This window comes from Cricetulus griseus (assembly GCF_003668045.3).
Source record: "Cricetulus griseus strain 17A/GY chromosome 1 unlocalized genomic scaffold, alternate assembly CriGri-PICRH-1.0 chr1_0, whole genome shotgun sequence".
NCBI lineage: Eukaryota > Metazoa > Chordata > Mammalia > Rodentia > Cricetidae > Cricetulus > Cricetulus griseus.
Window position 1 is genome coordinate 132170500 of NW_023276806.1, and position 11400 is coordinate 132181899.

The window sequence follows — 11400 nt, forward strand, 5'->3', positions numbered from 1 at the left end:
TCCAGCTACACTGAACCTATTAGAAGACAAAGTGGGAAATACCCTTGAATTAATTGGTACAGGAGACCACTTCCTAAACATTACACCAGTAGCACAGACACTGAGGTCAACAATTGATAAATGGGACCTCCTGAAACTGAGAAGCTTCTGTGTGGCAAAGGAGACAGTGAGCAAGACAAAATGGCAGCCTGCAGGCTGGGAAAAGATATTCACCAACCCCAAATCTGACAGAGGGCTGATTTCCAAAATATACGAAGAACTCAAGAAGCTAGTCTCCAATACACCAACCAATCCCATTAAAAAGTGGGGTACAGACAATTCTCAATAGAGGAATCTAAAATGGCTGAAAGACACATAAGAAAGTGTTCAACATCCTTAGCCATCATGGAAATGCAAATCAAAACAACTCTGAGATACCATCTTACTCCTGTCAGAATGGCAAAATCAAAAACACCAATGACAGTTCATGCTGGAGAGGATGTGGAGAAAGGGGAACACTTCTCCACTGCTGGTGGGAGTGCCAACTTGTACAGCCAATTTGGAAATCAGTATGGCGACTCCTCAAGAAAATGGGAATCAGTCTACCACAAGATCCAGCAATTCCACTCTTAGGCATATACCCAAAAGAAGCACATTTATACAACAAGGACATCTGTTCAACTATGTTCATAGTAGCACCATTTGTAATAGCCAGAAACTGGAAGCAGCCTAGATGCCCCTCAACCGAAGAATGGCTAGAGAAAATGTGGTCCATTTACACAATGGAGTACTACTCAGTGGAAAAAAAAAACAATGGAATCTTGAAATTTGCAGGAAAATGGATGGAACTCGAATAAACCATTCTGATCGAGGTAGCCCAATCACAAAAAGACAAACATGGTATGTACTCACTCATATGCAGATTTCAGACATAGAGTAAAGGATTACCAGCCTACAGTCCACACTGCCAAAGAAGCTAATAAACAAGGAGTACCCTAAGAGAGATATACGTGGTCCCCTGGAGAAGGGGAAAGGGTCAAGAACTCCTGAGCAAATTGGGAGCACAGGAAGAGCGGGGAAGGAGCTAGGAGAATGAGAAGGGGAGAAGAGGAGGAGGCATGCAGAGGACATGAGGGAGCATAAAGGTTGAGTCAGGGGAAGAATAGATGATAACAAGAGTGAAGGTACCATAATAGAGGGAGACATTTTTGGTTTGCAGAGAAATCAGGCACTAGGGAAATTTCTGGAGATCTACAAAGATGACACCAGCTAACAATCTAAACAACAGAGGAGAGGCTACCCTAAATGCCCTCCCCTGATAATGAGATTGATGACTGACTTATATGCCATCCTAGAGCCCTCATCCAGCAGCTAGTAGAAGTAGAAGCAGACACTGACAAGTAATCACCAAACTGAACTGGAACCCAGATGCAGAGAAGGATGAGTGAAGAGCAAAGGGGTCCAGACCAGGCTGGGGAAACCCACAGAAAAAGCTGACCAGAACATCAGGGAACTCTTGTTCCCCAGACTGATAGCTAGAAAGCCAGCATGGAACTGATCCAGACCCCAGGAACATGGGTTTCTGTGAGGAAACATTGGAAATCTATGGGACCTCCTGTAGAAGTTCATTACTTATCCCTAGCATAGGTGTGGACTTTGGGAGCCCATTCCATATAGAGGAATACTCCCTGAGCCAAGACACACGGGGGTGGGCCTAGGCCCTATCCCAAAGGATACAATAGACTGTGATGACAACCTATGGAAGGCCTCACCATCCAGGGGGAACAGAAAGGATATGTGATAGACAGGGTTTTAATTGGGTGGGGGGGTTGGTAGGTGAGGACGGGAGGGAGAAGGGAACTGGGATTGCCATGTAAAACAATCCTGTTTCTAATTCAAATAAAAAAAAGTTGAAAAAAATTTAAAAAAAAGAAAAGAAATGTCAAAGATATAATCTCTGTGTTGGCAGATTATAGAACATAGATTTTATCAAATTTGAATTCACTTATTAAGTTGCATTAGTATTTTGCAAGACAGAAAAATGAATACTGTCCACTAAATAAAACACATGCTGTTAATATTCAAAACTTACATTTTATGCCACCTAAGCCAGCTTCACTGCTCTTCATTAAATATGCATGATTTAATGATCTTAATTATTCCCAAGTGGTTTTTACTTGCATATGCATCCACCCTCATGCACTGGAAAATGTATGTTAAATAAACTGTGTAAGTTTTTCCGGAAGCTCCTTCCCTCTGAGTCTTGGACTCAGGCCTCACTGTTCTTTGTCAGGGAGATCACTTCACACCACGCTGCTGCTTACATGGTGTTGTCAAGAGAATGGGTCACACAAATAACTTTTGGGAAAAGTCAGGATTCATTTTCATATGGTTAAAGTACGAGTGATTATTCATGGTCATATATATACATATATATATGTATATAATACAAATCCCAAGCTTGTGTAGCATCAAATCTATACTAGTGTGTGGTAATTTATGTGGGCCAACAACAGTCAGAATCTTAAATGAAGGAAGTGTGGGCTTCAAAGATAGCACAGAGGCTGTTCCAGCCCCAGGGATACCCTCTTATGAACTCTGAGAGCAGCAGAACTGACATGCATGTGTTTACGTGTGAGTGCACACATACACATTCATATACACACATGTACACTTAGGTGTATGCACTGCACCTAAACAATTTTAAGAATAAAATCGTAAGAAAAATAAGAATCAATAAAATAAGCTATTAAAGAAAAACCATATCTGAATATAACTAACAACCGGAGCTCAAGTCAATGACTTATGTGCCTGTACAAACATTATTTCAGAAATGTATACTAAAGCTGCATAGAATTCCAGGATTTTTTATAACATAAATTTATCGTCATTCTAAAGATGTTTGAGGCCTGTGTAGCTGTGTTTCATTGAAAACTTTTGCATTATGTTTTATTAGCGGCAGTCTTTAAAAATACACTTGTTAAAGGTTTTCAATTTATTTTGTGTATTTTTATAATATGGTTAAAAAAAAAAACCAAAAATCAAAAAAACCTGGAACTAGAGCCATAGGATCAGCAGTTAAGAGCACTTGCTGCTCTTGCAGAAACCTGAGTTTGAGTCCCTACAGCCACATAACAGCTGTAACACTAGCTCAAATGAATCTGATTGCCTCTTCTAGCCTACACACACACACACACACACACACACACACACACACACACACACACACTGAAAGAAAATGTATCTTTATAAATAAAATAAAATCACTCATCAGCTGGGAATGGTAATGCTTTCCTATAGCCCAGATAATCAGGCCTTTGGGACAGAAGAATCAACCCAGTCCAGATTTTTGAGAGACATGAGTCTCAAGAAGAGCAATGAAAAACAAAATTTAAAAACAAATCAGTCTATGGGAAGCCCCAATAATATTGCACGTGAACTAAGCTATCTTGATCGCTAAACTGCCCTTTCTCAGCATGCAGACAAAGATATATTAAGGATAAATCTTTGACCCCCCCCACTAATATTTTTTAATCCCTTGTCTACCTCAGGTCCTGTCAGTAGTGTCTTGGTGAATAACTACGGCAGCCGGCCAGTTGTGATAGTTGGAGGGTTGTTATGCTGTACCGGAATGATCTTGGCTTCCTTCAGTAACAGTGTGATAGAACTTTACCTCACGGTTGGCTTCATTGGAGGTAAGCTGGAGCATACTCTCCTCTAAATGGCATGAAAAGGATGAAGAATACACAAATGCTCAGTGATCTGTTTCAGTTTTTGAAAACAGGTCTATTCTGGGGTCTTTTATCTGATGCCTTAAAATACTGCCTACAGTAGGACTACCCATTTCATTTTAAGACATAATTTTTAAAAGTTATCATATAGTCATGTGTCATCCTACAGATAAGGAAATGGAAGCAGCATTGGTTCTTTTTGACATGGTCATTTCTTACTGTTGAGTCAGTTAAGGTGGTGTTATGAATATCTTCTAGTATAACAAACAACTTTATGAAACATTTTTAGTCCTGTTTAAAGTATTTGACTTACCACTAATGGTAAGTTAAAAATGGTGCCAAATATGTATTTTCAGATAACAGTGATTTAAGTTCAATGATAAAATTGCTGTCCACTGTGCTTTAGTGAGTGACAGAGAGAGCTTTAGTCTTCATTTGTCGGTCTTTCCCTTACTAAGATGATATACTTAGAAGCACTCACATGAGCCTCGAGAATGATATCATTATGCCTCCTGAGGGAGTCCCTTTCACTTTAACCCAACCTAAACTGTTACATTTGAAGGGCACCATTTTTATTTTCCCTATCAACAAATTTTATTTAAAAATTCATATTCCGTGTTTTAAAAAATGGATAATAAAGGCTAAATTAACATTTATGTCTCATTTTTGAGTTGAGATCCATCTACATTTATACATGTAAACCATCTGATGAAGAAAACAGGTAGGATTTACAGGCTGCTGTGTAGCAGACATCATCGTACAAGCTTATAAACCAGACTAGGGAAACTGAGGCAAGAGATTCTGAGCCCTATGTAAGTCTGAGACATGCAATCAGTTCAAGACCCACCTGGGCAACACACTGAGAACAACAAAAGTGAAGAACTACAATAATAGTGACTATCAATGTATTTGTTACCTCTCTGTGTCACTCTGACTTTTTATATGGCAAAATACATTTTTTTGTATTTTAAATATCAAATCTAAGTGCTACATATTGGATCTAAGCACTCTTGTTGTGGAGAGAATATACACATTTCCTTTATAAGGACATTGTGGTTATCTTCTATCTCACCGGAGAAAGAGAACAAGGCTATAAGTAAGGAGGCAATGGTTTTGCTGTTCCTATACTAGAACATTCCTATACAGCAACATCATTGCTATTCAAAAACAATTTCATGTGTTTGGGTCTTGGTGGTGTTGGTGTTTCTAGAATGAACAAGTATGTATCACTTTTCTTGGCATAACATCTAGAGGCAAAAGTCCTTCTGCTTTTTCAGGGAGAAAGTGAATAAGGATAAATGAAGTCCAATACCTGGGTTTTTAGTTCAGCTTCCTCTGCTTACATGCTACCTGCCTATAAACTAATGAGAATCAGTCTAGTTGTTCCCAATCTACTTATCTCAGTGCTGTTTTTGAAGGAAAGTGGGAGCTCACAGCCTGGTTTCCCTAAATTATAGTTTTGGTTCCTACCACAGCTTTTAGAGAAAATTTATTTCAGGAAATGTCATCAAGGGTTAGAGTATTTGTACTTAGTGTTGTGTGTCTTAGAAGTTGAGGACTTAATCACTTAGCAATATGATTCCAATTCATCCAAATTAGTAGGCTAAAGGATTCTTACCTAAATAGTCCTTTATAAATAGACTAGTACAAACACTAATGTAGCAAAAGAGATAGTTCACATAAATCAGTCTATATGCTTTTAAAAGGACTATTCATCGATACTTATGAATAGTACCATGTCTGGCTGATCTGCAAAAACGGTGGAAACAACAGTGCCAAGAATTTCGTGGTGGGAACTTGGTTCCAAAGAATCAACCAAAACTCCCTAAAATGAAACATATTCAAAAAAAATTTCAACAACCCAAGTGTAGATCTCTAGACACTAAATTTAGAATGTGATGCCTGTGTGATGAAATAATAAAATAAGCTTATTTGTTTTATTATTACATGATGTTGAAAGGAATATTTCTTAGGAGGTAGAGGACTGTTCAAAATTGTGACTCTTTTAGTCTGTTAATAATTTTACCGCAATGGCAGAATGTCTTCATTTTTAGATCTCATTAGAAACAAAAACTAGCCTGTTTATTTGCATATAGGTATGTATGAGAAGGAAGGGGTTAATTTATCTGGAGATTATGTGATTCTGATTAAGAATTTATGAACGCCTTTAATCCCAGCACTCTGGAGGCAGAGGCAGGTGGATCTCTGTGAGTTCAAGGCCAGCCTGGTCTCCAGAGTGAGCGCCAGGATAGGCTCCAAAGCTACACAGGGAAACCCTGTCTCGAAAAACCAAAAAAAAAAAGAATTTATAATTTTGTCCTTGCTGTAGCCAATTCTTATGTTATTTCTTTCATACCTCAGTAGTTCCAAGTCTTATTTCTGGCTTTAAAAGAAAGGACTCTGAAAACATTCTTACTATGTTCAGTTTTTTTTGTACACTTATATTTCCATTTGTAATCCTCAAAGATGGGAATTCACTGCTGCATGTCTGATTGTCTTATCCTCCATAGTGGAAATTTTGAGTACTTTCCTTGGTGAGTGATATAATGTCCTTATGTTTTCTTTCTCCCTTTTCTTCTTTTTTTGTTTTTGGTTTTGTGTTTTAGGTTTAGGATTAGCGTTCAACCTGCAACCAGCCTTAACAATAATTGGAAAATACTTCTATAGGAGACGACCCATGGCTAATGGCTTGGCCATGGCTGGAAGCCCTGTTTTCTTAAGCACACTGGCTCCTTTCAACCAGTACCTGTTCAACACTTATGGCTGGAAGGGAAGCTTCTTGATTTTGGGGGGCATATTCTTACACTCCTGTGTAGCTGGGTGCCTCATGAGACCTGTACAGACAAGTCCACGTAAGTCGAAGTCTAAAAGTAAAGTTGGTTCAAGACATGATGGAAGTATGAAGAAAGCCAGTAAGGTATCAACAGCAGAAAAGATTAATCGGTTTTTAGATTTCAGCCTTTTTAAGCATAGAGGATTTTTGATCTACCTATCTGGAAATGTCATTATGTTTTTAGGGTTTTTTGCCCCTATCATATTCTTGGCTCCATATGCTAAAGACAAAGGAGTGGATGAATATAACGCAGCTTTATTGCTGTCTGTGATGGCTTTTGTTGATATGTTTGCTCGACCTACTGGTGGATTAATAGCCAACTCCAGATTTGTCCGTCCACGAATCCAGTACTTCTTCAGCTTTGCAATAATATTCACTGGCGTTTGCCATCTCCTCTGCCCCCTGGCAGATACCTACCCAGCTTTGGTGGTCTACTCTATATTCTTTGGCTATGGATTTGGAAGTGTTAGCAGTGTCCTCTTTGAAACTCTCATGGACCTTGTTGGACCTGCCAGGTTTTCCAGTGCTGTGGGACTTGCCACAATTGTGGAGTGTTGTCCTGTTCTTCTTGGCCCTCCTCTTGCTGGTAAGAATATTTCTCATCAATATACCAAAAAGAATAGCATAAATGTATATGAAGTACATGAACAGATTCATGTTTTGCTTACATAAAAATGAGCAAAAATATAAAATAATATCCTGAAAGTGTTAGATTTTTATGAGTCAATTAGCTGTGTTGATTTTGAGTTTTTGCCTAAGGTAGATAGATTTTTATGTCATTGATACAGAATACAAGGATGAAGGAAATGCACTCAAGTTTAGTTCTTTGAGTAAATAATATGTTACACATCCACAAATGATGAAGATGACATGCAGACCTTTGTGATGGGAAATGGTTTGTAAGTTGGCCATAAAAGTACCTAGTCTAAACTTTCTACTGAGTAATTCCAGTAAATGTATGTATCATCAAGTTGTTGGGAAAATGACCTGATATTTTTCTTTTTCTTAAGAGAGAAAGAAAGAAAGAAAAGAAAGAAATTGCCAGTTTGTGTTAGCCTACACCTTTAATCCCAATACTTGGGAGGCAGAGGCAGGTGGATCTCTGAGTTAAAGGCTAGGCCTGGTCTAAAGGGAGAGTTCCAGGACAGTCAAGGATGCATAGATAAATGCTGTCTTGAAAAACAAACCAAAGAAAGAGAGAAAGAAAGAAAGAAAGAAAGAAAGAAAGAAAGAAAAAATAAGAGAAAGGAAAAAGTAACATGCAAGAAAGAGAGAAGCAAGGGAGAGAAAAGTAGGACAGAAAGAGAAAAGAGAAAAGCAGAGAGAAAAAAAGGCTAAAATAGGTATTAGAGAAACATTGGGTTTGTTGGTTTTTCTATGGATTGTCTTGTGGCTTCCTTTTGAAATATATTTAAGAGTACTCCTGGAAGGAAACTATGATAGACACTTCTGTGATTTTTCACTTAAAATACAAAAACAAAACCATGGCAAATGTGTTACATGCCTAATTTTATTTAATACCTTCTTCAGTGTTAGATTTTAAATGTTTTTGATGATGGTGATGGTGGTGATACTAATAGTTATTTGTGGTATAGTCTCTACCAAACCTTGTATATGTATAATGAATAACTGAGCTCATTCACTTAGGTTCTTGGTTGGCTTGCATGGTGCTCACACACATGAAATAAAATGGGTCAAGCAAGAAAGAGGGGTGAGGGAAGAGGAGAGGAGAGGAGAGGAGAGAAGAGAAGAGAAGAGAAGAGAAAGAAAGAAAGAAAGAAAGAAAGAAAGAAAGAGGCAAGCAACTAGGCTTCATTTTGGAAACTATATCAATAAAAATTTTAAAAAGTCCATAGTCCACAGGGGCATTGGCTATGTAGCCATGGGCAGATGACTTCAAAGGCATGACAAGGGAGATTAGCATAGATAATGTTCAGCTTGTGTGAGCCATTAGTGAACCACACAAAAGATCATTGGGTCTTCTAAAATAATGTAAATTTTTCATAATTAAAGAAACATGGGAAAATGAAGGGATCTCAAAGTGTCTTCTATAAAGTGATAGTTTAATACATATGAAAGCTCATGCCTTTATACAGAAAAACTCTCATATTCATTCCTATGTATTAATATCTGAGCACATACATGCCTAATTTATCTTGATTATACATTTTAATGGCAGAAATGGTTTTTGATAAATGTGATGTGATACCAATATACTTCTATAGGTATTTGTTCACACTTGTATTGAGTAAATATAGGAGCATCATCTACAATATTGTCTATATTAAAGTGTAACTTGAAACTGGTCTAAATGAGAAGAATATACAGTTTGTATGAAATGGTTTCTTCTAGATGTCATGTTATCATTTTATCCTGCTCTCTTAAATGATGTTTTTCTGTCTTGTAGGCAAATTGGTCGATAAGACTAAAGACTATAAATACATGTACATAGCCAGTGGGACAATTGTGGTAATATCAGGCATTTACCTGTTCATCGGCAATGCTATAAACTATAGACTCCTCGCCCAGGAAAGGAAGAGAGAGAAAGCAAGGAAGAAGAAATCAGCCACTCATCCTTCCAGAGAATCGGAGGCTTTGAGCAGATCAAAACAGGAGGATCTTGCCGTCAAAGTCTCAAATCCACACAGTCCTCCTTCAGACAAAGAAAGGGAAAGCAATATTTAACATGAGTCTCATCTTCAGCCAGTGTTTATTAATTTACTATGAGTTTCTTTGTGTTTTTCAAAGTGTTGCAAAGGATTTTAGCTAAAAGAATCACAAACAGTAATGAAACTGGTTTTTTCCTCAATGACACTCTACAAATCAATATTTTGACACTTTTTTGGATAGGTAAATTTTGAGATTGTGCACACAGGAAATCCATGCAGTGGCTTATTTGCATACCTGACTTGGGGTGTTGTGATGAAAAATCTTTCACTGACTTTTACTTCTAGCTGTAGAATGAAATCTGCATCCCAGACCCCCTGACTTTCGTAAGCATATATCAATTCCATAGAATGTCCCTCTTCAAAGTTAATTTTCTTTAATTTGATGTTGTTATGAAGTAAATTGAGGACAAGCATTTCTCTTCACACACAAAGAATCACATATCCACACTAACACTGAGTATCTTGAGACCATGAAGAAATAAATAAATTTGAAAAAATACTATTATAGTCATTTTTAAGTAAAAGCAAATCTCCAGGGAGACAAGGGGAATGTGTTATATTTGTGTACAATTTTACAGTGTGGATTTAAATTAATAGTATATGGTGAAAAACAAAGTGCCGTTAACCCAGAAAAATGACTACAACTACAAGAAAAAAAATGTTTGTAAAATAAGTTTGGCTTACAAAAACAGACCCCTTTTGCACCTTCCTTCTGCCCACTCATGCTTGGTTAATCTGCACACAGTTGTGATTATTGCCTGGTGCTAGAAAAGAGAACAAACCCCCAACCCCATTAATTTCTAAAATTCTTAGCTAATACGTACATTGAATTCAAATTTTAATGACACTGAACAACCAGTTGAGTCCCATTGATTTAAAAAGTATCTTAACCCATAATATACAACTTAACGATAGCATTTTTTTTCTTTTTAAAACAAGGGCTCAACCCAGAGTCAATGTTGTGCTGAAATCCCAAAGCCAAATTATATTAGAATACTAGTTGACACTTTCAAAGTAGAGCAGTTTCCTTCCCCCGCCACACACAAACACATAGCCAAAGTAGTGACACCATCCTAATCTTATGAACAAGTCATAGGAATAGAGTGGACAACAGTAGCAGTCATTATTGATCCAACTAAAGTCTTCTAATTCTTTTCTAAAATAAGCAAAAGCAAAAACAAACAAAACAAACCCAGGCCTTGGATTCAGTACCTGAAGATGCCTCATGGTAGAACAGAGAGAGGATGAGGAAGCGCTTGAAAATTCTACCCTCTACTGATTTAGACTACCTGCTGCCTAAGAATAGAATGAGAAAATTGGGACATTTGGGGTGGGGAGACACTTCTAAAAGTACAAATTGTGGGGACTTGTAGGTATATAATTTATAACATTGTATTGACATGTTAAATGATTGTTGCTCAGGTCAATTTAGCATGTTCTCATTTTATTAAAGTATCTGGGATTCAGGATCATTCTTAAGACAATTTGACAGATTTGTGATTTCATAATATATAAATATCAACTGAAATTAAATATCTGTATCTCTCATTTGATTTTTATAATTAATAGAATGAACTCGGTGATTTATTATTGACTGATGTCACTCTGACAATGTCCTCTTCTTTTTGTCTTATTTCTTATACTCTACTTAGACACTACAACTTTTATGACATTAATATTAAAGAGTTGGTTCTGTCATAACATTAATACACTGCTTCAAACATGTGGCTCGTGGGATCTGGTTTTTCTTCATTTAACATTTGCATTTTCAAATATGAAAATATTTCTGATTTTCAGTTATATAATTAAAAACAAGATGTGCCAATATCATAGGGAAATGAATCAGGACAATATGTGACAACACATGACTTACAATGTCTTCTTTTTTTCTTTGCAGTAGTACGATGTCCTTTTCTTTAACTTGGTTTCTCCCAATCATGAGTCAGATTTTTTATATGATTATTCTTCCCATATCACCTCAGTTTTCATAAGAAATCATTATAGTAGATCATAAACTCTTCCAAAAAGGAATGTCTTGCACTTGTTGAACTATTATACAAATCACGCAGCAGAAGGAGAGGAACAATAAGGCAGTGACTATGGGATTTGCAGTCAAATCTTTGTGCTCTGTCCACCTGCATGCAGAGATGATGCTGTAGGTGGGCTTAGTGCCTTCCTTTCTCCCTAG

At 37.1% G+C, this 11400-nt stretch overlaps 1 protein-coding gene across 3 annotated transcripts in view; it reads left to right on the forward strand.

Moving 5' to 3' along the window:
• Window positions 1-10937, forward strand: part of Slc16a7 (solute carrier family 16 member 7) — a 153165-nt gene extending 142228 nt beyond the window's left edge. For all 3 annotated transcript variants that reach the window (XM_027392274.2, XM_027392275.2, XM_035451556.1), the window contains 3 exons: window positions 3531-3674; window positions 6317-7129; window positions 8951-10937. In XM_027392274.2, coding sequence (XP_027248075.1) covers window positions 3531-3674; window positions 6317-7129; window positions 8951-9228 — 1235 coding nt within the window. In that variant the 3' untranslated portion in view covers window positions 9229-10937. The remainder of the gene's footprint in view (window positions 1-3530; window positions 3675-6316; window positions 7130-8950) is intronic.
• The last annotated feature ends 463 nt before the right edge of the window (window positions 10938-11400 follow it).